This window comes from Gopherus evgoodei, chromosome 1 (genome assembly GCF_007399415.2).
Source record: "Gopherus evgoodei ecotype Sinaloan lineage chromosome 1, rGopEvg1_v1.p, whole genome shotgun sequence".
In the NCBI taxonomy this organism is placed as follows: domain Eukaryota; kingdom Metazoa; phylum Chordata; order Testudines; family Testudinidae; genus Gopherus; species Gopherus evgoodei.
This window is the reverse complement of record NC_044322.1, coordinates 316,651,679-316,678,631: the sequence shown is the minus strand read 5'-3', so window position 1 is coordinate 316,678,631 and position 26,953 is coordinate 316,651,679. Positions and strand designations below refer to the sequence as shown.

At 43.1% G+C, this 26,953-nt stretch overlaps 1 protein-coding gene across 6 annotated transcripts in view; it reads left to right on the top strand.

Moving 5' to 3' along the window:
• Nucleotides 1-2,908: 2,908 nt before the first annotated feature.
• Nucleotides 2,909-26,953, top strand: part of GPR85 (G protein-coupled receptor 85) — a 43,909-nt gene continuing 19,864 nt past the window's right edge. The window contains exons 1-3 of one of the 6 annotated variants that reach the window (XM_030549038.1): nt 10,847-11,002; nt 11,622-11,749; nt 12,535-15,478. In XM_030549038.1, coding sequence (XP_030404898.1) covers nt 12,715-13,827 — 1,113 coding nt within the window. In that variant the 5' untranslated portion in view covers nt 10,847-11,002; nt 11,622-11,749; nt 12,535-12,714 and the 3' untranslated portion in view covers nt 13,828-15,478. Of the gene's footprint in view, nt 3,064-10,821; nt 11,003-11,146; nt 11,282-11,621; nt 11,750-12,534; nt 15,479-26,953 lie in introns of those variants that run through there. The other 5 variants (XM_030549042.1, XM_030549040.1, XR_003998520.1 and 2 more) reach the window with 5 other exon arrangements.

Genomic DNA, 26,953 nt, shown 5'->3' with positions numbered 1-26,953 from the left:
TGTATGTCTACACTTCAATCAGGCCATGTGATTGCAGCCCACGTAGACATACCCAAGCTAGCTGTGATAGAGCCAGCTCATTAAAAATCAGTGTAGACATGGTGGTGCAGGTGGTTGCATGGGAGAGATGCCCCAGTATGTGCCCTGGGAAAGAGTGTACTAAGGAGGCTCTCCCATATTGCTGTGACTATGCTGCCATTTTTAATGAGTTAGCTTGATAAAAGCTAGCTTGAGTATGTCTACATGTGCTAAAGTCACTCCTCCAGATTGCAGTGTAGACATACCCAATGCTGTTGGAGTTACCCCAGGATAAGGCACTGTAACTGAGCGTATATCTACACCCAATAAGAGGCTGTAATTACAGCATGTCAGCATACCCAAGCTAGCTTTAATCTAGCTATCTTGTGAAGCCATGTCAAGACAGGCTTCAGCATGAGCTGCACAAGCCTTCCCAGGACAGCTTTACTCATATTGGTACCCATGCTAGCTAGACCAAAGCTCACTCAGGTATGTCTCCATATGTTGCAACTGTACCTAGGACTGCAATGTAGACTGTCCCTGTCTGTATTCACACAAGCATTTCATACAAAGAAGTATGCTAAGACAACACTAATGTGCAATTAAATAAGACTTCATGGTTACAAGATGCTAAACAGGTGACTCTAAGGAGGTAGGGGAAAATGTATAATGTATTGTGGGCCTGCTGGTGTAAATCCATTGACTTCAATAGAGCTACGTAGATTTACATCAGTTGAGATCTGGGCCGGCATCATTTTAAGTATAGGGGCTTGATTCGCCAACGCATTGCCAGTTTTATTCTGACATAACTCCACCAACCTCATTGGAGTTACTCCTAACTTACAAACATGGATATGAGAGGAAAACCAGGCCTAAAGACAACAGACAGTATCATAATGCACACACACGATAGTGGAGGGTTATGGCTGTACATTCAACCTTCAGTGTTGCATTTCCTGACTTCTGAGTTCTTTTTCTGACTTACTCTTTTTTTTCTTTTTTTTTTTTTTAAGAAATGACAGACAATAATTCCCAACAAATAAAGATGGAATCTGCCATACTTCAAACTTCTGCTGGTGGGCAAATACAGGGCCAGATTCCCCCACTGGTATAAATCAGCATCTCTCCATGGAAGTCAATGGAGCTACAGCATTTAATACCAGCTGAGTATCTGGCAGAGTATGTAGGTTTTATAATACAGAAGAATTTAGCTAGACACCACCAGAAACCTGCCATATTGCTCCTGAGTACCAAGGCAAGAGTATGGCTCAATCTTTATTTACCAGTTTGTAGTTTAAAAGATCAGATCTTAGAACTGGGCATTTTGAGCCTGATCTAGTGCCCACTGCAGCCAATGGAAGGATTTCCATTGACTACAACGGGCATGGAAACAGGCCCTAACATGGCACTTGGTTAATCACCATTAAATTATGTAGCTCTAGCTAAGTTTATGCTAATATTAGTCCAATTAAGCAGCAGTTATTGCCATTCACTATCATTAGCCTAGCTTAGTTTCCTGGGTGAGGGCCTAGTAAAACAGTTATCCTGTTATACCATGCCCCAATGAAATAGAAGATGCTGTACTATCATATTACATTTCTGTAGTCTTCTTGGAGCTATGTGGATACAGTTCCTGATGTTGTGCCATCTCAGCACTTCTCCAGTGGCCCCAAGCAGCTTCTGCAGAATTTAATCTTTCATTGTTTAAGAGTTGTCCAGCCCTGCACCAAAGAGATTCTCTTGTTTTCTGCATTCTCAATAAGCATCGTAATATCTAAAATTGTCTCTCCTTGGTTTGTGTTCTAAATCATCACATTTCACGCTTCATTCTGTCTGTTTGCAGAATATTAAACTATAGCTCTGTGTGCCAGATGCCAAGTCTGGGGCAGCACGAAAGGCAGGTTTTTAACGTGCGAGTGATTTGTGAGATGTTACTAGGGCCCAACATCCACACGCTGCCAACCCAGCTGTGGGGCTTGATTCTTCATCACCCTGGATCTTGTGTGGTGGTTAACACTGTGCAAACTGAGTGCTGGATCCTTCTGCAGAAGGTAGTTGGTAATCGGGTTTGTAGAGTTCTTAACATACTGAAAACATAAATTGCCAGGGAACTCAGTTTTATCTATCACCTAGATCTGAACCACTGGCACCAGTGAGAGTCATGGTTTCTAACATGAAGTTTACACCTCCAAGCCTTTGCCATGGGTGGAGCCTGAAAGCCCTACTAATGTGGTAGATGACATTCTTCTCCTGGTCAATCACCTTCTCTGGATACAGAAAATACTATTGCTAAATAGTCCTTCTCCCCAGCAACCTACAGTCCCTTCTCTTCCTTCTCTGCTGATATCCTGAACCTCTCCTATTTCCTGCCACCCCTGAACAGTACTGGAAGGCAGTAGACCTAGGATACAGTCCTCCTTGTACTGGTGATGATGTGTATGTGGGTGCGTAAGAAGCCAAGCACCACAGCAATCCTTTGGAGCAGGGAGTACTCCCTAATTCCCCACAGTGAGTAAATTGCTCAAAAGGAGATGGGGCCAGGTCCCCACCCGACCCTCACCCCCCAATCTGCCAAGCCCATTCGCCAGGAGAAACACTCAGCCCCCACCCTGTACACACTAGGAAGCTCCAGGGTAGGTTGAAGTGTAACATCTCCTCTGTGTGTCATGTAGCTATGCGCTGCCCCAGACACAGGACTGTTTAGCCTCCAATGTTTAAACAAAGCTCTTTCTTCACACAGTTAACTAGTGTCCTCTGGACCTATAGTGGTGTCCCACATTTCTCTGCTGGAAGTCAGCCTGTCTGTGTCTCACCACTATTTCTAGGTTCCTTTTTTAAAACCTGTTTTTGTTTCAGATTTGTCACCCCCCTACTCACTGTGTTCAACAGGGTTCCACTGGCATCTGGGCTGGTAACAAATGGAGCACCACCGAATGCTGGTGACTGGCACCCTGAAAGGCCATGACCCTGAAGAGTGTACCAGTGTCCTGATGGGTGCTTCATCAGTGGCTGGCTTACTTCCAGCTCTGACTTCCCATTTGCAAGGTAAGCCCAGCACATTAAATATTCTTTGGGTAAGTGTTTCATTGAAAACTCAATGTTACATGTAGCCTAGACAAAAAGGCTGTCAAACATAATAGCCAAGAAGGAGTGAGGTGGGCAAACAGAACACAAAACAACCAATTGCACTGTTCAAAAATGAAAATCTACGGCTTTTTGTTGATCCTCTGTTTCTACTGCTGATAATTTATGCCATTAAAACCACAGGGACATATCCTCAGCTGATGTAAACTAGCACAGCTCTGTTGAAATCAACGGTGCTATTACATTGATTGACACCGGCTGGCATAGTATGTAAATGAAAGAAGATGGGGCAAAATCCTGCCTCACACTCACTCATTCCTGTGCCGTGGAAAGACCAAAGCACAGCAGTGAGGGTGAGAAGGGTGAGAAGGGTGAGGAGGAATGGAATGTGGACAGGTCAGTGGAGATGTGTGGGCATGGCCAGTGTGCTTGACAGGGTTTGTCTATGCTGCATTGTAAACCGTGGGCTGTGGGACCTGGGCTTGCAGACTTTGTGTTATCAAGCCTGCGTTTGAATGCCCATACTGCATGGTAAACCTGGGTTTACAATTGCTGGACCCAGGTCTCACAGCCGCATTCACACGTCCATACTGCACAATGCAGACTGTCTGACTCAGTCTGTGGCTTGAGCTGCATCCACACTGCAAAATGATAGGGCTTGGACCTGAGTCTCAGCGGACTTGGGCTCTGACCCATTCCCCCAGCAGGGTTCTAGGACCTGGGTGCTTACAGACTCAAGTCAGAATGATGGAAGCCGCCAGGGGTTGGGCTCAAACCTGAATCAAAGCCAGGATACGTGTGCAATGTAGACATACCCTGAGCCATCAGTCCTGTGCGAGTGATGTCACTGGCTTCAGTTACTACAGCCCAGTATCTGCAGTGTAACTATGGGGAAGCTCCAAACCCAGTTTCTTGCCCACTTCCAGCCACCATTTCTTCACATCATCTATGAGACAGACTTTGGGCAAGTGTCATGACTGTCACCCATGGGGATCTGGTAATGAACAGAACAAGTTCTTTCATCTGTATTATACAGGTAATGGTACTGCATCCATGATAGTATACACACATTCCTGTATGACACGGAGAACAAAGCTAACCAGTGAATCAAGCATATTTATAGCACTCAAAAGCCATGTTGTAATGAAGCTTATACTAAAATATGTATCAGTAATTGGATTCATTAAACTTTAGAAGAAAATAAATGAAATAAATGAGTCAATCTTGCTATAAGGCTATTTTTAGTATTCATATGTGTGTTTCAGTGCCTCTCGGTTACTGAGTATGATACTCTGAAGAGTTTGTAGGGTTGGGGGCAATTTTATTTTTCTAGGGGGAGGAGGAAATGGTGGGAGGAGGTTTTGCTGATCGTCCTGTTCCTTCCACTCCATCTTTAATTACCAATGCCTTAAATAGACTTTCTGACTGAGGGGGCTAGAGGCAGCATGAATGCTGCTCTGAAGTTGGCCCACAGGGTTCACTCAAGGATGATGTGAGGGTCTTCCTTCTTCCCAGCCTTCGTACCAACCAACATTCCTACTAGGCTGGGCACTCGGAACCTCAGTACAGATCCTACTGCAGAGCAAGCTGGGAATTTTCTATCAGGATTTCCCAACAGAAAATGAATAATCGATTCTCCTTGGGGAAATTTCAGCTTTGCTGAAAAATGTCAATTGGACATTGGGAAACATCAAAATGATGGCTCCCCAGCTTGGGGCTTGGAAGGCTCTTGTCAATTTCACTGGTGTAATATTTTTAACTTAATCTTCTAACAATTTAATGAGGTAGGCTCCAAAAGCCATATTCAGGCATCTACTTGATCTTAAAAAGTACAGCACACTCAACAACTCACATTGCGGTTGTGTTTCTGATGTTTTGTCCTGATTTAGGATGATTTTTTGTTTTAAATGTGACATTTTTATGGGAGGGGAATTTCCAGTTTCCAACTAGCTCTATCCTACTATTTTGCAGCATGTTGAGCTATCACTATGCATTGACCGTGTTACCTAAAGATAAAGGTTGGAATAAGATTTGCAAAAATGACAGCCTACTGTTAGGCTCCCACATCCATGTTTAAATATATAGGCATCTCCCTCAAAAGTGCTGAGCACTCAACAGCTCTCATTGAGCTTAATATGAATTGTTGAATACTCAGTACTTTTGAATCAGGCAGGTGCCTGAATATGGATGTGGGAGCCTACCTCACTGAATTACTAGCAAACTAAATACAAATATGATATCATTTTAAAAACCTTTACACGTCTAATTGGTCAGGAATCCAAAATGGCCACTACTACAGAAACCCATGCGCCGGCTGGGAAAACGACTGGGCTGCCGCTGGATATGGAGCGAGGAATGACAGGAGCTGGGAGTCTTGATGCCACGGATCGAGACAGAGGGCAACACCGTCAACCCCGGAGCCAGAGGCGTGCTGGAGAAGTCACTGAAGGCCGCTGTCCACGCGCTCTACGTGGACACCCTGAGGAAAAAACCTGACCAGGGCAAGGCCTTTGAGGTGACCAGCAAGTGGGACTCCAGCAACCACTTTCTCCCCGCGGGCAGTTTCACCCGTTTTGCCGACTGGCGGTTCATACACCACGCCCGCCTGAATTGCGTCCCGCTCAATGAAGCCATCCACCACGGGAACCGAGACAAGCGCTGCAGGAAGTGTGGGTACGCCCCGGAGACCTTGCCCCACGTCCTGTGCAGCTGCAAGCCCCACGCCAGAGCCTGTTAGTTGCGCCACAACGCCGTCCAGGACCGGCTGGTGAAGGCCATTGCCCCACACCTGGGTGAGGTCACAGTCAACCACACCATCCCCGACACCGACAGCCTGCTGCGCCCGGACATCGTCATCACGGACGAGGAGCAGAAAAAGATCATCCTCATCGACGTGACGATCCCGTTTGAGAACAGGACCCCAGCCTTCCGTGAAGCCCGAGCCCGTAAACTCAAAAAATATGCCCCCTTGGCGGACATCCTGCAGGCAAAGGGCTACGAGGTTTACACCGATGCCCTGATTGTCGGGGCCCTGGGTGCCTGGGATCCCTGTAATGAACGTGTACTTAGGGCCTGTGGGGTGGGCCGTCGCTATGCACGGCTCATGAGACGTTTGATGGTCTCTGACACTATCCGGTGGTCTAGGGATATTTACATAGAGCACATCACCGGCCACTGCCAATACCAAGAGTGAACCGGCGTGGCTCTGTGCACCCACGGGGGGAGGAGGCCTATAAACCCCCCCTACTGAACCATATCCCCTAAGCCCTAAAGCCACCGAACTAGATTCCACCATGCGAGGGTCATTCTGTCCCCATTACCCGGCCCGCTTACTTATACCCATGACTGCGTGTAACCCACTGTATGAGCGATGTACCGTCAGTGCTTCCTTACTGCTTCTTGATCCCACCCATCATACACCCCACATTGGGGGACCTTGCAGACTGTATATGTTATGTGCTAACCAATTCCCACATACCAGCGTCTCCCTATACTCTGTATGCTGCCCCCAATGACCAACAACTGAAGCTTTGAACTCTTTGTATCATTTTTTATTTAAACATTCACTTCAGGCCAGATCCTCAAATGTCTGTTGCTCTGCTGACTTCAGTGGAGTTACACCAATGTGAAGATCTGGATGGCTGTATCTTTTAAAGACATGAATTTTGAATTATCACTCCAATGTGGCTTTGAAACCAACAGCAATTTAGTAACTTTTCAATAAATCACAAGTGAATTACAGACATTGAGGGCTGTTGAATTTTAAAATGTCTATGTTGTATACAAACCTATACACAGGAAAATAAATACTTTGTTGAAAATAACAAGCCTTGTACTATGTATGATACTCTGACCTTTCTGCATATATGCATAACCTAAGAGTATGCTGTAAGTTAAAATCAGGGCTTACTCGGTATGAACAGCAAGTAAGCTACAATGAGTTTTCCCTTAAATGTTTATCTCTGTAAAACATGCAATGGGACTCAATGAAAAAAAAAGTTGCAAAGGCAGTCTTGAAACATTTTAAAGGACCTTATTAAATGTTCTTGAGGATTTGATCCTATATTTATAAAAAAAAAAACCTATTCATATCATGCAGTTGCAATAAACATGTATATAAATTTCCCTAGTGGACATGCATATAAAGAAAGTAAATGATTCTGTAGGTAAGAATAAATTATGCTCCTGAAGTGGAGTACAGTTAAGAGATTTTTAGAAAATAGCACAGGATCCAGTTGTGTGTTGCATGTAAAATGTTTGCAAAACGGCATCCCTTTCTGAAGTTTCTACTTCAGATATGTGTGAGCTGTGCCTGGAGAGAGACTCTCTCTTTGAAGTATGTCAGACTGTAGCAGGGCTTTGTCTAGGCGTTTCAGCTTAGTTTACAATAATACACAAAGGCTGAAAACAGAAATTTGATGCCAGAATTTAGCCCACTGTTTAAAAAGTGTCCTTGTATTTCAGCTATCTCTTCCTTGCACATTAGGGGCCATCTCACTGTCTGACCATTTGGGCCTTGTCCACCTGTCATTTGTATTTGGATAAGTTCATCGCTATGTCCCTCATGCTCTGAAACAGGTCTATGAATGTAGAGACAATGCACATACACACCGATACCACAGGTGTTTTCCTTACACACCTAATGCATTCACCTTGCTTTACATCTTCCCTGCCTTCTGCTGCTTGCATAGTTTTAGGACAGAACTGGTAAATTTTATTACACACAAACATGAAGTATGGCAAACACTGTATAGTACAAGCAGTGTGGGATGTATGGGGCAGATGGAGTGAAATTCATCCCTGTAGCAAGGGACAGCACAAGGCCATGACACTGCTAGGAGCTTACAAATACCGATCAAATACAATAGGGGTGAAATTCACCCCTGTGCAGAAGGCCCATGCAGGTCTATGGATCACATTAGGCCGATTAAATATTATTTCCAAGTTTTAAACTGGGGCTTCAGTGGTGCACCGAGCTTATTCTGGCCTTCTGCACAAAGATTAAATTTCTCTTGGAAGAATTCCCTGAGTGTTTTGAAAAGGATATACTTTTGATAACAGCCTATCACAGTCATATAAGCAGTAGATACACCTTATGCTGGCCCTCTGCACTGAGCTGGGTTTCACCCTTATGAAGCGCTCGTGCTATTCTGCAAACCTCCCACAAAATTGCTCTACAAACTGTATTATGGAGAATAAATGGACATTGCAAACATCCAATTTTCAGGAAGATTAGCCAACACCGCAGTTATCCATATAAGCAAGACAATGGTGGAATGAATATTCTGCTGTTTGTGTACTGATAATTTATAGCCATTACTGAAATCCTGATCCCACTGAAGTCACGCACTGGGAGTTTTGCCGCTGATTTCAACAGGGTCAGGATTTCACTCCCATGTTTTGATCCTTTGGCTCCACCTGTCATCTTTAGCAGGGTCTGTCTTCAGGCCCTGATACTGTCTCAGTTTCCACTTCTTCCCATGTAACAAGACTTCACATCGCAGATGATTTTTTCCCAATAACGCTCCTCTTTTCAAAAATCTTGGTTATTTACATAAAGCTCAAAACAATGTACCTTCCACTCACCCTTCCTAACTGGCTCATACCTTTGATATTGGATTCTTAGTTCGGTGCCTGCTGAGGCTTTCCTCCTAGCTGGTTCCAGCTCCTTGCAGACTTCTCTCCCAGGCCTTCCACCTAAGAGCTCTGGAGAGTTACTCAGCCTAGGCCGCCTCCCTAGCCCTTTCCTGACTTTCTTCCCACTCTTTCATGGACCACTCGCTCCCAGATCTGCTTCTCTTAGAGTCTTCCCAGGACTGCCCTTATCTCCCAGCCAGCCAGGTTTCTAGTCATATGATCCTGGTACTTTGGTCCATCAGCTGAGGAAGCAACCTAACCCCTTAAAGAGTCAGCTCACTCTGTGACAAAACACATTCGTCCAAGCATTGGTGTTTGGGTTCTGAAATTACACATGTACAATAAGTTGTGTTAATTTGCATTAGACCATCTTTTTTTTTTTAATTTCTTACTGTGTGAACACATTACCAAATTGTGTTCTATGAATAAATCCTACCTATGTGCATATCATAAAAATTATATTCAACAATGAGTTATACATCAGCCGACCTGCTTCCTAATCAGAATGTTGAAGCTACAGCTGATATGCTATTATCAAAAGTACATCATTTTCAAGCTATTCAAGGAATTCTTCCAGTGTATTTGATCAGTCTATTTAATTTGCCAGATCATAGGAGACATTTATTTGTCTTTAAATATTTTTAACCATAAGTATAAGAAAAAAGTATTGTTTAACAATACACTTGAGAACATGTGTTTGGATACAGAAAATGAGCCAAGGTGACTATGGAGTAACAATTCTACACCTTGGAGTGATGTAACTTTAATAACCTTTTTAATCACCCACAACGTCAATTACTGAAGGTTAAAATTTACCCCCCGTGTGCAGTGGACACACATGGCCTATGCATAAATTTGAGTATCAAAGCCCTCAAAATGGGACTGATGTTGTACATAAGTTTTGTGCTGGCTCTCTGCACAAAGCTGAATTTCATCTGAAGTGAATAATACACATTTGTGGGGGGGTTGTTTTGTTTTTGCTTTAAATAACCACACTTTTCAGTCGCTGGAGTCCCTTTGGGCCAAATTATACGCCCACTGAAGTTAATGGATTTTGCCATTGAATTCAAGGTCACTTTAAAAGTGAAACAAATCCCAAACAATTCTGACAGCAGATTAACAAAAGGGACTGCAATCTACTAATGATGTCAAGATAACTGTATTCTGAAAGGCCTGAGCTACAAATAATGAGCAAAACCCTACAAATCCACCCTAGAAAGAGTTCCCTTTGACTTGAATAGAAGTTCATCATGTGGAAGACTTTCAGGATCAAAATTTCCCCACCAAGAAGGAGCTGTTCCATAACAGTCTTGAAATAAAATAAATTATTTTTGGTAGTTGTTTTTTTCCTATGCTTCTCTCAGATAATTATCTTGTATCAAATTAAATATGCCAGAGGGCAAAGGGACATGCTCTATGAGGTTTAATCCAAAATCTTCACGTTTTTCTAGTTTTAAATATTGCAGTTGATATCCAACAAGTAGAGTGAATTGTACACCACACAGGGAGAATGGGAATAACGTCTTGCAATAGCCTTTGGTCAGCAATGCCATCTCATAGCACTTGCATTTCATTCCTGTGATTCCCAGCCAGGACATCATCTGAACCTCACCATATGCGGAGTCTTATAGCTCCATCGTCAGTTTAATTATTTCCATAGGCACTGACACACACACACTACCGTCTGGATACTCTCAGGACATGTTACTGCACTTCCTAGGCCCCTTTCTTGCTCTACCATTCCTAAAGAGCGAAGCAACTAGGTAGCGTGTGAGGAGACCAGGATCTCATCCCCAGCAGCGGCAAACTACAGACCTCTGCCTCCTAAGGGGCTGCAACATACCAGCCTGCAGCCAGCTCCTTCCCTGGCCCCGATCGGTGGGGGGAGGAGGGAGCAGTTCAAAGACATGAACGAGGAGCTGGGCAGCCTAATTCCCGCCCCCTCCCCAGCTGGCTGGCCCCGGCTCTCCACTAACTCCGGCCCGGCAGCCGCCCAGTGCAAGGGCAACGTGCAGCTGCCCTGGGCTCACCCAGGCGGCGGCGCCTGCCGCGGCTGCGTTACTGGGAGAGACTGTGCCGCTGCGACAGGGGAGGACGAGGCTGGGAACTGAAGGAGGCTCAGTGAGCATGCGCCGCCAGAGCCACTGACTATGTTCTCAGTTCAGGTACCAAGGCAAAAAAAGAAAGGCAAAAAAAAAGAAAGCCCACTAGCAATTTATAGCCAGCAGACGCTGTAGTGTGTGTGGCTCTCCAGCACCAACAGGTAGGAGGAGAGGGGCTGGGGGGAGAGCGTTGGGGGCACAGTGCTGGTGCAGCTGCAGGTTTTGGGGGAGGGGGAGGGATCTGCCTTCCCAAGGGTGTTTTTTTTTAACTAAACTGCATAATGGACGTGCCCACAGACAATGCATCTTTCGCTGGGCTCCATCTGAGCTCCCCAGAGCTGGGCAGGCTTGGCAGGCTCAGGGCAAATGGGTCTGCAAAGCACGAGCAGCACCCAAAGCGCCCTTGCAACCCAGAAGCAAGTCTCCCCCAGCATCGCTGGGTATGTGTGTGCATGTATATCAAGCTGTGTGGAGAGCAGAGGGGATAAGGAGGGGGAAACGGCGGGGGGGGGGGTCATGATTTTAAAACGTTGCCATGATCTGATCAGCCTCTGTTTACACAGCAGTAATCAGGCGCTTTGTGGATGGAAAGAATGGAAGGATTCTAGTGGAATTCAGTGTGAATCTCCTTTGTACACCCGAGGTGGCATAGGAAGCACTTCATGTGAATAACGGAGGAGCCTGATCATACTTGCAGTGGCTCTTGTCCCTGGGCTTTGGGAAAGCAGCAGGCAATTTTTGATAGTATTTTATTTTTTCTTTTGCATGAAATGTATTCAGATGCAATTCACCCGGAGAATAAGTGTAAATCGTGGAGTCCTAATTGACTAAAGGAAGATCTGTTCATTATACGTTTATTTAAGCACAGCCAAAGACAACCCTTTCAATGGAAGGGAATTATTTCTTGGGTGTGTTTCCTTTCTCTTCCCCCCCTTCAATGTTTACGTTTACTAGAGTTTAATAATAATGTTGGGGCTTTAAAGATAATGTTGGGGCTTTAAAGATTTGTAATAATAAAAGGGGGGCAGAAGAAGGGGGGACCTTTAAAGCACAGTGCTGTTTTCTGTCAAGCATCCGTGTTTATATCAAAGCCTAAATGACAAAATCAGGGTTTACTGGGGGGAAAATAATGAATACCATTTTCGTTTACAATGTGCATGAGCTAACACTGTGATTAATGTGCTTTGGTGACTTGGGTTAAAAAACATAAATTCTGCAGGGTTTCTTTGGGTATGATCCATATCAACACAGCAGCTGCCTCTAAAACATTGACAAATATGTAGAAGTAAAATAAATGTAGGTAATGTCCAAATGTAAGTGGTCTTTTAGGATTTCTTTTAAGATACCAGTGATTATTTCCTGGAGTTATGAACTGGGGATCATTTTATTCATAAAGCCTTTGAGGCATGAACTATAAAATTGTATATTTTACCAAATATAAGGTGTATACCAAATATGACATATTTGGTCAGTTCAGGGGCTGTAAACAAGCCAAATCTATGAAATTCCAAATAAGCCAAAATGCTGTATAATAAGTGTGCAGGTCAGATAAAAATGCCTCATGGTATATAAAAACAAATAGTATACAAATTTACAACTCCATTTGGGTCCCCATAAATTAACATCTGTGTTAGCACTTTCTGACATCATTACTTGTTAACTTAAGAACTGATAGCTTGATTTTTTTTTTCAGATATTTTGGTGGCATGACAAGTCAGAAAGAAGAAAAGAGGATGTACCGTATGACTAGACACAAGATCTGTTCTGTTTGTGGATTACATTTGCAGTAAGATGTATGGATCTATTTTTTCCTTGTTCTTATATATAGATCATAAGACTTGACTGTGGCAATATCCATATCATCCATCCATCTATGGCGAACTACAGCCATGCAGCTGACAACATTTTACAAAATCTCTCTCCTTTAACAGCCTTTCTGAAACTGACTTCACTGGGTTTCATAATAGGAGTCAGTGTGGTGGGTAACCTTCTGATCTCCATTTTGCTAGTCAAAGATAAGACCTTGCATAGAGCTCCTTACTACTTCCTGCTGGATCTTTGCTGCTCAGACATCCTCAGGTCTGCTATTTGTTTCCCATTTGTTTTCACCTCTGTAAAAAACGGCTCTACTTGGACGTATGGGACTCTTACTTGCAAAGTGATTGCCTTTTTGGGGGTTTTATCCTGCTTCCACACTGCTTTCATGCTGTTCTGCATAAGTGTCACCAGGTACTTAGCTATTGCCCACCACCGGTTTTATACAAAAAGGCTGACCTTCTGGACTTGTTTGGCAGTTATCTGTATGGTGTGGACCCTTTCTGTAGCTATGGCTTTCCCCCCAGTTTTAGATGTGGGCACCTACTCATTCATTAGGGAGGAAGACCAATGCACCTTTCAGCATCGTTCTTTCAGGGCCAATGATTCTTTGGGATTTATGCTTCTTCTTGCCCTTATACTCCTAGCCACACAGCTTGTCTACCTCAAGCTGATATTTTTCGTTCATGATCGCAGGAAAATGAAGCCAGTCCAATTCGTTGCCGCGGTGAGCCAGAACTGGACTTTTCATGGCCCTGGAGCCAGTGGTCAAGCAGCAGCTAATTGGCTGGCTGGATTTGGAAGGGGTCCCACACCACCAACCTTGCTTGGAATCAGGCAAAATGCAAATACCACCAGCAGGAGAAGGCTACTGGTCTTAGATGAGTTCAAAATGGAAAAGCGAATCAGCAGAATGTTTTACATTATGACATTCCTCTTTCTGACCTTGTGGGGTCCCTATTTGGTAGCCTGTTACTGGAGAGTTTTTGCAAGAGGGCCTGTCGTACCAGGGGGATTTCTAACGGCCGCTGTCTGGATGAGTTTTGCCCAGGCGGGAATCAATCCTTTTGTCTGCATTTTCTCCAACAGGGAGCTGAGGCGCTGTTTCAGTACAACCCTTCTTTACTGCAGAAAATCCAGGTTACCAAGGGAACCTTACTGTGTTATATGAGGGAGCATCTGTAAATCTCTAGCCTTGTAAAACACTACCCTTTCTCTGCTAAGCAATTGTGGCCTGTAGCCATGTCTTGAGAAGAAAATCAAGAATGGGAAATCAGCAGCTGTAAGGATTTGGGCAACATTCTGCAGTCTTTGCAATAGCTCACCTGTAATCCTATTTGAAACCCAAATGTGTTCCTGCTGACCACTGGTGAAGGTTTGTAATTAAGAACAAAGGACTGAACCACTGCCCTGAATTCCTTTATGTGGTTGAAATCTAGATAAGGATTGCAGATGCTAAGTATCAGTGCTAATTGCTGTGTATATCACTACATAAAATAAGACCATCAAAACGATTAGCATTGGACATCTTAATAAGTTAAGTTGATATGAGGTTAATGTGTTGATAAAACTAATTTTAGACATCTGAAGACGTTTAAAACATTTCAGACAATTATTGTTTTGCAAAGACTGAAAACTGGGGACTCGTAAGTACCGTAACTAATTAAAGATGTGCCATGCATTATTGGATTATCACACTGACAAATCTGTTTGCCTTGTGAGTGAGTTTTGGGGAGCATTCCAAAGCAGTATTTTTGTTCAGATTAGACTTTACTCTTTTTTTTCAAATATATTACTCTTTCTAAATACCATTTCCTTAACAGTGAAATTACTAGCATTCAACTGTATTCTGTGTTTTTTGCTGATTTGGTATAAAGTTTATTAGACTCTTATTTATATTTTTTAAAATGCTAGATATCAGTCTGTTAGGCAACGTTAGCCTAGGTAATACCCAGTCATAATTGAATGGTCATAATTATACAGAATAAACACATGTTGCCTTAAAGGGTTATCTAGTATCTTCCATTTTGTTTAGCAATGAAGCAAATAAGCAAGGAAAATTGAATCAGTAACTCTGGTCAGTCATTTGGGAGTGCATGAAAGACCACATAATCCTCTCTTTCCTTTTTACTGCTATGGTTCCCAAACTCGGTATGCACATCACTGGGATGATATGATATTTTTTCTAGGTGTGCTGCCCATTCTAGTTTGCTCTGAGAAACATAGGCAGTTGATGTATGTTTATATTTTAAGACAGCTGTCATAGGGAGACTGCAGCCTTGGTATGATATCTTGCACAATTTGTGAAGCATTTATTCTACTGAAGGCACAGTCTTGTTTATACTTTCTGCACATTTTGGTGTATTGGTTGTTTTAAATTATTTAAGTTTTAACTTGTTGAAGCATATAATATGATTTCTAGTATTTTAGAAATACATTAGAGTCTGTGAGTCTTTACTTCTTTAAGATACAGATGTGTGGATTTCAATATAAAGTTGCATTTGCCAAAATTTACCTGTGTAGCCTGTTAATTTTCTTGGAATAAAATTTTACATTTTTTCCAGTTTTATACATTAAACCTTTTTTATTTTGTCTAGTGAGCTAGCATGAGATTTGAGAATGTAGCCATTATGGATTATTATTCTTTTGCAGTTATTGTATTCCTAAACTGTAAATGCATGAATGATGGGGACCACAGGATTGATAAATGATATTATCTACAATAGCACTGTTGTGTAGTTTATCATAATTACCCCTCTATCTATTCTAAGATGTCAGTTATATTTAAAGGTACAACACAGTGTTAGACATAAACTTAACAGTTTAATTTTGGTAAGTGTATATATTTGAAGCACAACATCATGAGTCTGTCAGACATAAAGAATGTTGGTTTTCTTAAGATTTGAAAGAAAAGACTAGTCGTTTTAATTAAATATTGGTGTACTCTGTCATTGTAGTTTTATGACCAGCCAGTAAATCAAATATACACAAACAGCAGTCAGTAACTGAAATGCTTAAGTTTGTATGATAACATTATACAGTGTGTATGCAGCGATTCAGAGAGCTGTGTCTATATATGATCAGACAACTTGATCACAGATTTTTAGTGAGCAATCTGTTTATTTGACCTCACTTACACTTTATACCAAGGTTGATTGGTTAGGGGCATAGTTTAATATACAGATTTGAAACAGAAAAATCACTACACTAATGATTCGTCATTGGTACAGGAATATTGCAGATCATAATTTGAAATGGGACCAAGAAACTTCTAGCAAAAAGGCTTTTTTATTACACTGAAAAAGGCTTTGAAATTTATATAGCTCAAAAAAATTGTCTAAGATAGCAAAATGGAATAAAAAGTAAATTATATATTGAGAAAAATTCTGGAAGTTGTTCCACTTAAGTTTACTAAGCAGTTGATTGGCAATAACTTCAGTCTGAGTTCTATAAAATAGTAACCTTTACAAGGAAAATTGATATTACATATTGTAATAAAGATGTACATATACATAAATCTGTAAATAAAGTTATAGTAGTAGATATAATAGGTTCTGACGATTAGCCAGATAGTTTTCAAGTAAGATACTTTCAAAAACTGCAGATTCAGCCCTGGGCGTGGCTCCTAAGAAAGTCAATTGGTACTTGCCTATTAACATAATTTGGTAGCAGAAGCAGACGCCAAAATTTCTATAACGCTCTGATTCTGGAATACTTAGACGGCTGTATTTACTGCGCAATGGGGAAAAAACTATTTAAAATTATTTCCCTGGAAAATTTTGCAAACAGTAAATGTTGTAAATTAAAATAACAAACAACAAACAAGTTTGAAAGCAAATTTTTTGCTAAATATTATATGCTAATATTAATATTCTTCATTATACAGTTTGATACAATTCTTTGGACTTTACCTAAACATACATAGTTGCGTTATTACTTGACAAGAAGCTAGAACTATTTTTAAAATGACATTAGTAAGAGGTCCTATGTCAGAGCTACTTCTTTTTATTCTGTCCCATTATAAAAGAACAAGGGGACATTCAGTGAAATCAAAAGGCAACACATTAAGTTATGTTTTATGCAAGATATAAATGCTCTGTGGAACTCATTGGCACATGATGTTATTGAGGCAAATATCTTAAATAAGATTTCTGTGAGGATTATATGCTTACATGAATTAAAATAGCATGTGCAGTTATTGTAACTTGTCATTTGGTCCTGGTTAATGTATCAACCTCATGCTTCAGGGTATAAATTGATGGGGCTAAGAAGATTCTCTCCATGTTACTGCACAGTTGTCTGGGTTCAGTGTGGGGGATTTTTGCTTTCCTCTGAAATTCAGGGTTTAGGCCACTGCCAGAGCCATGACAGTAGACTAGAAGAGTTACTGGTCTCTTCTGGTATAACAATATCATCCTACTGTACATCTGCATTTACCTTTTATTCTCACACATTTAACTTAAAGTTAGCCATTTTCATTTTAATCTTATTGACGAAGTAGCAGACGAAATCACCTGGAACAGGCTCCTTCAATCAAAGTGTCTCCAGCCCCACTCCCTTCCTCCCCCCTAACTGCCCTTGTGGGCCCTTGGCAGCCTCCCTATCCACCCTATTTCCAGCTAAGATGTTTCATTTCCTTAGTCTCTCTTTGCTCCGATTCCTGTGCTCTTTTAGGAGCATCCCACCGAGTCCTCCATCCTTCTGCCTACCCCCATCCAAATAGTGGATTCACTTGCTGCAGCAACAGGCCCCAGCTGTCTGGATTCCCTTCCTGAAGAAGACTGTAGCAGGCAGTAGGGCCCCTGTAGCTATTGCTAGTAGCTTTCAGAGCTGTCATTTCCCATTTCCTGGCTAACAGGATCTGGTCTCTGTGCCATGGGGCTTCAGCCAAGAAGTAGGTGAAACAGAAAGGAAAAAGTTAAAATAAAAGTAACCATAAAATAAAGGAGACCATGATTATTGTTCTACTGCCCAGGAGAGGTCTGATTTTGTGAAGTCTTAGTTTAAAAACACATTAAGTGGATAAAAACATCCAGCTAGCAAATGAAAGCAACATTTTGTACAACTACAAAATATTCTTATAAAACAGCTTTCAATCAATCTTTAGACCCGGAGGGCATAGGAGACCAGTCTGTTAATCCTCTTTGAAGTGTGTTGTCTTTGTTCACTTGCATTGTCTTTGCTCTGCCTTTTATGCATAAGAACGTTTACTTTTATTAATACAAGTCCACTGCTGGAGCAGCAAGTTATTATTGATGGGTAAAGAAGCTAGTTCGATGACTTTCGCAGAGGTGAATTAGAATGTGTATTTTGACTAGAACATTTGTTTTTTATAAATGGTGACTAAAAGTTTTGGGTTACATAGTTTTACAATCTTACATATCATGTAGTGAACTTCCTTCTTATTTATATTCATTGAACACTATTTAAGTGTGTGTTACAGCACTCCTCTAATTGACTTTTCAGAGGAAGAGGGAGGATGTTCATCCTAAAATATTCTCCATTATTACAAGTCAGTATAAAATCCTTTCCTACTCATTATTGAAGTGACTTTCAGTGAGAAGGGTTCAGTGCGCTCAGTTTGATGAGTAAGGGTCATAAATTGCCCTCCACTGTGCAATGCATATCCCAATCCCAAATCAAATAACTGTATAATATACAACGATTTTCCTAGAATGACCCGGAAGTATCTCATATGCTTTATAGCCAAAGAAAGGGAGCTTCAGGGTCACAGTCTTTAGCTAGCTAACGGGTGTATGTTAGAGATTGCCTTGTTTAGCTAAATGGTATCTGTCATAAACAGATAGCTAAGGGTTAATGTCTCTTACACCTGGAAAGAAGTACCTGAAACACCTGACCAGAGGACCAATCAGGAAACCAGACTTTTTCAGATCTGGGTGGAGGGAAGTTTGTGTCTAAGTTCTTTGTCTTCTGCCTGTACTCTCTCGGCTATGAGAAGTGATTTTTTCTGTCTCCTGCCTTTCTAATCTTCTGTTTCCCAGTTGTAAGTACAAAAGATCAGATAGTGATTTATATGTTTTTTTGTATTTACATGTCTATAGTTGCTGGAGTGCTTTGAATTGTATTCTTTTTGAATAAGGCTGTTTATTCATATTTCTTTTAAGCAATTGACCCTGTATTTGTCACCTTGATACAGAGAGACCATTTTTATGTATTTTTCTTTCTTTTTATATAAAGCTTTCTTTTTAAGACCTGTTGGAGTTTTTCTTTAGTGGGGAACTCCAGGGAATTGAGTCTGTACTCACCAGGGAATTGGTGGGAGGAAGAAGTCAGGGGGAAATCTGTGTATGTTAGATTACTAGCCTGACTTTGCATTCCCTCTGGGTGATGGGGAAAGAGAAATTAGCTCTCGGTACTTCTGTTTTCCAAGGCTGAAAACGGGGAGGGTGGAATCCCTCTGTTTAGATTCACGGAGCTTGTGTCTGTGTATCTCTCCAGGAACACCTGGAGGGGGGAAGGGAAAAGGCTTATTTCCCTTTGTTGTGAGACTCAAGGGATTTGGGTCTTGGGGTCCCCAGGGAAGGTTTGGGGGGACCAGAGTGCCCCAAAACACTCTAATTTTTTGGGTGGTGGCAGCTTTACCAGGTCCAAGCTGGTAACTAAGCTTGGAAGTTTTCATGCTAACCCCCATATTTTGGACGCTAAGGTCCAAATCTGGGACTAGGTTATGATATGGTGGCAGAGGTGGGATAGACAGAATCCAGAAGCCAGTAGGAATATTATATTTTTCTTTTCTCTGCTACCTTATAGACTAACAGACGTTTTGGAGCATGAGCTTTCGTGCTAGCATATATATACCTGCCCCTGGAAATTTCCACCACATGCATCTGAAGAAGTGGGTATTCACCCACGAAAGCTCATGCTCCAAAAGGTCTGTTAGTCTATAAGGTGCCACAGGATTCTCTGCTGCTTTTACAGATCCAGACTAACACGGCTACCCCCTGATACTTTTCTCTTCTAGGGGCTTTTAAGCAGAGAGGAACGGTTTGGTTTTAAAAGGAACCAGAAAGAATTTTTTTTTCTGCTCTCTCTGGCAGTTTTTGGCTTGCATATTAAGCAAGGAACCGTTAAGAGACTATTACGGGTCTTTTGTCACACAGTAGCACTCCCATTAAGAGTCAAATACCAGCACTATACTCATGCAAATAAAGTGGTTTTTCTGGTTTACTTTACATTGAAAAGATTAGCTAGAGGAAGAAAGGGAAAAAGGCACTGTTGCTAGGCAGACCCCAGGAGGCAACAGAGCCTGCAGTTCAGACAATAAACACCGGAGGGCACCCCAACACAAGAAAACAGGAAGCATGCCTACCAAGACGAAAATGGAGGCCGAAGAACAAATCAAAGACGCCGACCACAGGCGAGATATGGAAAAAAATTACAGGAACTAGAAATAAAACAAAAAGAGATGGAGCTGAGAGAAAGAGAAAGAGAGGCAGCCTACAAAAGAGAGCAAGCAGCCAAAGATGCAGACCACCAAAAACAGCTGGAACTCCAGAGGGAAGCCCACCGACAGGCCATGGAATTAGATAAGCCTAAGCAAAACACAGCCAACCCTAACAACCCTGCACCAATGATTGTTCCACAGCACAGGAAATTTCCCACCTGCAAGGCAGGTTATGACACCGAGGCCTTCTTGGAAAATTTTGAAAGAGCCTGTCTTGGGTACCGCATCTCTGAAGACCAGTACATGGTAGAATTGAGGCCACAGCTCAGTGGACCTTTAGCAGAGGTGGCAGCTGAAATGCCTAAGGAGAACATGAACGACTATAAACTTTTTCAAACCAAGGCCAGATACAGAATCGGGATAACCCCGGATCATGCCCGTTGGCGTTTCAGAACCCAAAAGTGGAAACCTGATGTGTCATTTCCCAAACACGCCTACTACGTTGGGAAAAATTATGAGGCCTGGATATCAGGACACAATGTTAACACCTTGGAAGAACTGCACCTCCTCATACAAATGGAGCAGTTCTTGGATGGTGTTCCTGAGGACATAACAAGGTACATACAAGATGGAAAACCCAAAAATCTCGCTGAGGCGGGGGAGATTGGAGCCAGATGGATGGAAGTGGCAGAAAGCAAGAAAGCTACGGTCAAGGGGAACAAATACCCCAGGGGGCACACCGACCATAAACCCTACAACCGAGGACAGCCAAAAACCCCACCTACAACCCAAGTAAAGCCACAGACACAATATTCTTCCACCTCACCAGTCTCCAGTAACTCACCTCGACCCAGTGACCCATCAGATGGAAGATGCTTTAAGTGTAATAAACTGAGTCATATCAAGGCCAACTGTCCAAAGAACGCCATCCGAGTGCAATTCATTACACCACCATCACCCAAAAGATCCCCAGGCCCAGATGCCTCTCAAATACCCTTGGAGCGAAGGGAAAATTTGAGAGTGGGCGGAAAGAAGGTTACTGCGTGAAGAGACACGGGGGCACAAGTGTCAGCTATCCGTCAATCCTTCGTAGACCCCAAATTCATCAACCCAAAGGCCCAAGTGACAATTTACCCCTTCATGTCACAAGCTGTAGACTTGCCTACAGCTCAACTGCCTGTCCAGTACAAAGGCTGGTCAGAAATGTGGACTTTTGCAGTCTATGACAATTATCCTATCCCCATGCTATTGGGGGAAGACTTGGCCAACCAGGTGAAGTGGGCCAAGAGAGTGGGAATGGTTACACGTAGCCAAACCAGGCAAGCTTCCAGACCCATTCTTGTTCCTGAGCCGTCCACAGACGCCCCGTCTGTGTTACCAGAGACCCGGATTCCATGCCAACCACTGAAACAGCCACAGCACCTCCAGTCCCAGGCCAAGAACTGGAACAGAAACCAGCACCAGCAAGTGCAACCACATCTTCAAACTCAACGCCAGTGGGCGCCAGCGAGCCAGAACTGGCAGAAGCAACAGACAGCCATACCCAAAAGGCTCAGCCAGAGCCTAAAATACCCTCAGGTGCACCAGCGGAGAGCGGTTCACCAGCAACGGAAACAACCCCATCACCTACATCGCTTCCAGAGGGACCAAGCCCAAGTCCACAGTCTGAGGAAGAACTGGTGACCCCAGCCTCAAGGGAACAGTTCCAGACTGAGCAGGAAGCAGATGACAACCTTCAAAAAGCTTGGGCGGTGGCACGGAGCACCCCACCGCCTCTCAGCTCTTCTAATCGATCCTGGTTTGTTATAGACCAAGGACTTTTATACAAGGAGATTCTTTCTGGTGGACACCGGGAAGAATGGCAGCCGCAAAAACAGTTGGTGGTTCCAACTAAGTACCGAGGGAAGCTCTTAAGCTTAGCCCATGATCATCCCAGTGGCCATGCTGGGGTGAACAAAACCAAGGACCGGTTGGGGAAGTCCTTCCACTGGGAGGGGATGGGCAAGGACGTTGCCAACTATGTCCGGTCTTGTGAGGTATGCCAAAGAGTGGGAAAACCCCAAGACCAGGTCAAGGCCCCTCTCCAGCCACTCCCCATAATTGAGGTCCCATTTCAGCAAGTAGCTGTGAATATTCTGGGGCCTTTCCCAAAAAAGACACCCAGAGGAAATCAGTACGTACTGACTTTCGTGGACTTTGCTACCCAATGGCCGGAAGCAGTAGCTCTAGGCAACACCAGGGCTAACACTGTGTGCCTGGCCCTAACAGACATTTTTGCTAGGGTAGGTTGGCCCTTCGACATCCTTACTGATTCAGGATCTAATTTCCTGGCAGGGACTATGCAAAAACTGTGGGAAACTCATGGGGTGAACCACTTGGTTGCCACCCCGTATCACCATCAAACCAGTGGCCTGGTGGAAAGGTTTAATGAAACTTTGGGGGCCATAATACGTAAATTCGTCAACGAATACTCCAATAATTGGGACCTAGTGTTGCAGCAGTTGCTGTTTGCCTACAGGGCTGTACCACATCCCAGTTTAGGGTTTTCACCGTTTGAACTTGTGTATGGTCATGAGGTTAAGGGGCCATTACAGTTGGTAAAGCAGCAATGGGAGGGGTTTACGCCTTCTCCAGGAACTAACATTCTGGACTTTGTAAGCAACCTACAAAGCACCCTCCGACACTCTTTAGCCCTTGCTAGAAAGAACCTAAAGGATGCTCAGGAAGAGCAAAAGGCCTGGTATGACAAACATACCGGAGAACGTTCCTTCAAGGTAGGAGACCAGGTTATGGTCTTAAAGGCACAACAGGCCCATAAAATGGAAGCATCATGGGAAGGGCCACTCACGGTCCAAGAGCGCCTGGGAACTGTGAACTACCTCATAGCATTTCCCAATTCCTCACTAAAGCCCAGAGTGTACCATGTTAATTCTCTCAAGCCTTTCTATTCCAGAGACTTACAGGTTTGTCAGTTTACAGTCCAGGGAGATGATGCTCAGTGGCCTGACGGTGTCTACTACAAAGGGAAAAAAGATGGTGGCGTGGAAGAGGTAAACCTCTCAACCACCCTGGAACATCTGCAGCGGCGACAAATCAAGGAGCTGTGCACTAGCTTCGCCCCATTGTTCTCAGCCACCCCAGGACGGACTGAACGGGCATACTACTCCATTGACACAGGTAATGCTCACCCCATTAGAACCCCAGCCTACCGGGTGTCTCCTCATGCCCAAGCTGCTATAGAACGGGAGATCCAGAACATGCTACAGATGGGTATAATCCGCTCATCTACCAGTGCATGGGCATCTCCAGTGGTTCTGGTACCCAAACCAGATGGGGAAATACGCTTTTGCGGGGACTACCGTAATCTAAATGCAGTAACTCGTCCGGACAACTATCCAATGCCACGTACCAATGAGCTATTGGAGAAGTTGGGACGTGCCCAGTTCATCTCTACAGTAGAGTTAACCAAGGGGTACTGGCAAGTACCGCTAGATGAACCTGCCAAGGAGAGGTCAGCATTCGTCACCCATGCGGGGGTGTATGAATTCAATGTCCTTCCTTTCGGGCTTCGAAATGCACCCGCCACCTTCCAGAGGCTGGTAGATGGTCTACTAGCAGGACTGGGAGAATATGCAGTTGCCTACCTCAATGATGTGGCCATTTTTTCGGACTCCTGGCCCGAACACCTACTACACCTGGAAACGGTCTTTAAGCGGATCAGGCAGGCCGGACTAACTGTTAAGGCCAAAAAGTGTCAAATAGGCCAAAACAAAGTAACTTACCTGGGGCACCAGGTGGGTCGAGAAACCATAAACCCCCTACAGGCCAAGGTGGATGCTATCCAAAAGTGGCCTGTCCCAAGGTCAAAGAAACAGGTCCAATCCTTCTTAGGCTTGGCCGGATACTACAGGCGATTTGTACCACACTACAGCCAAATCGCTGCCCCACTGACCAACCTGACCAAAAAGACCCAGCCAAATGCAGTTAAGTGGACTGATGAGTGTCAAAAGGCCTTTACCCAACTTAAGGCAACGCTCATGTCTGACCCTGTGCTCAGGGCCCCGGACTTTGACAAGCCATTCCTAGTAACCACGGATGCATCTGAGCGTGGTATAGGAGCAGTTCTCATGCAGGAAGCAACGGATCACAACTTCCATCCTGTCGTGTTTCTCAGCAAGAAACTGTCTGAAAGGAAAAGTCACTGGTCTCTCAGTGAAAAGAAATGCTACGCCATTGTGTACGTCCTGGAAAAGCTACGCCCGTATGTTTGGGGACGGCGGTTCCAGCTACAAACTGACTATGCTGCACTAAAGTGGCTTCATACTGCCAAGGGGAACAACAAGAAACTTCTTCGTTGGAGTTTGGCTCTCCAAAATTTTAATTTTAAAATTCAGCACATCTCAGGAGCTTCTAACAAAGTAGCTGATGCACTCTCCCGTGAGAGTTTCCCAAAATCCAGTAGTTAAAAAGTGTTCTTAACCTGTAGAAGTCTGTTAGTTATATACTTAGTGGTATATGTGACGGTGTATGTGTTGTATTAATCTGTTTAGTTTAAAGTTCTAGGAGGAAATCGCCGCCAGTGAGCTTCCCCACTGTCTGCAATTTGGGGGGCGTGTCATAAAAAGATAGCTAAGGGTTAATGTCTCTTACACCTGGAAAGAAGTACCTGAAACACCTGACCAGAGGACCAATCAGGAAACCAGACTTTTTCAGATCTGGGTGGAGGGAAGTTTGTGTCTAAGTTCTTTGTCTTCTGCCTGTACTCTCTCGGCTATGAGAAGTGATTTTTTCTGTCTCCTGCCTTTCTAATCTTCTGTTTCCCAGTTGTAAGTACAAAAGATCAGATAGTGATTTATATGTTTTTTTGTATTTACATGTCTATAGTTGCTGGAGTGCTTTGAATTGTATTCTTTTTGAATAAGGCTGTTTATTCATATTTCTTTTAAGCAATTGACCCTGTATTTGTCACCTTGATACAGAGAGACCATTTTTATGTATTTTTCTTTCTTTTTATATAAAGCTTTCTTTTTAAGACCTGTTGGAGTTTTTCTTTAGTAGGGAACTCCAGGGAATTGAGTCTGTACTCACCAGGGAATTGGTGGGAGGAAGAAGTCAGGGGGAAATCTGTGTGTGTTAGATTACTAGCCTGACTTTGCATTCCCTCTGGGTGAGGGGGAAAGAGAAATTAGCTCTCGGTACTTCTGTTTTCCAAGGCTGAAAACAGGGAGGGTGGAATCCCTCTGTTTAGATTCACGGAGCTTGTGTCTGTGTATCTCTCCAGGAACACCTGGAGGGGGGAAGGGAAAAGGTTTATTTCCCTTTGTTGTGAGACTCAAGGGATTTGGGTCTTGGGGTCCCCAGGGAAGGTTTGGGGGGACCAGAGTGCCCCAAAACACTCTAATTTTTTGGGTGGTGGCAGCTTTACCAGGTCCAAGCTGGTAACTAAGCTTGGAAGTTTTCATGCTAACCCCCATATTTTGGACGCTAAGGTCCAAATATGGGACTAGGTTATGATAGTATCAGTATGTAAAAAGATTTTGACCAAAGAAGCGATGCAGTAAAGAACACGGATCTTTCTTTATTGTCTAAACAGGAAGCATGGTCCTATAGTAAAAACAATATTTAATCTTTTGCGATTAAATATATCTGGTTATCCATGTACTGCATACAATTGAAATACACCTGTTAACAGAAATAATAATGATCAAGATTTTGAAAAGTCACTTGTGGTTTTGGGTGCCTGACATGAGACACCTTAAATGGGCCTTGTTTTTAGAGGGAGGAGGGAGGGAGTGGGTCTGAACCTACTGAAGTCAAAACCTGTACAAATATTAGGCAACCTTCTGTCTCAAGCAGTTGTGCCTAAGAATCCCCAAATGTGCCTAAGAATCCCCAAACTTCTGCTCCACCTTTGTTAGGAGGCCACTTTTGTTAAGCAACCAAATCTTGTTGATCCCTTCACTGGTTGCTTAAAACAGATTTCACTTTTTAATGTGATATCTAAAAATCCTGAGTGTGAAATAATATACTTGACTTTCTACTGTCGTGTCACAATTTTGTTGCATTGTTACATTTAAAATTTAAGTCAGACAGAAAAGCTAATGGTTGAAGAAAGGAGTGAACCATTGATAGTATAAAAACACATGCTTCATGCAATCTCATCTCCTCACTCCCTCTCTCATTTTCAATGAATGTCAGAGTTACACATTTAAGATCAGCTCATACATTCTGTATTCAAGCAAAAATCCTACTGAAGTTATAACAGTTTTACTTCAGTGAGGAATGCAGGTTTAGGCTTTGAAATATATTAAAAATAGTCGGAAATGTATAATGCACAAGCTCAGGTTCTCATAGCAATGAAAAAAATGTTAACTCAGTCAGATTACATGTTCTGTATATTAAAGAATGCATTTAAAAGCCTATCAATCCCAACTATCATGTACCAGCATGTGTGTGCTGTATGGGAATTTAATGTTGTTATGAGAATCTTATATATTTTCTGACTCTTTATTTTAACCTGGCAAATTCAGGGCTTGCTAGTATGAATAATCAGAGGATTGTTCACAATAAAAAGCACTATATTAGTGAGTGTTAGCAGGTCAGTCCCTTAAAATGGACACCAACTGAGGCTGCCCTAGCACATGTGTGCAAGAGGGGGAATTGGGCAAGGAAGATTTTATCTGCACCCTTATCCCTTGTGCAGTGGCCAGCCATAGTCCCAATCCTTGTGTTCACATGATGGCCTGTGCCCCATGTAAACCCTGTTTTGAAGGATTTACAAGGAGCATAAGTCTAGCATTAGCTCTCTGGATATGAGTGAATGCTAATCTCTCCACAAAGCAACATCAGCTCACCACCACCACCACCACACCACACACACACACACACAAAC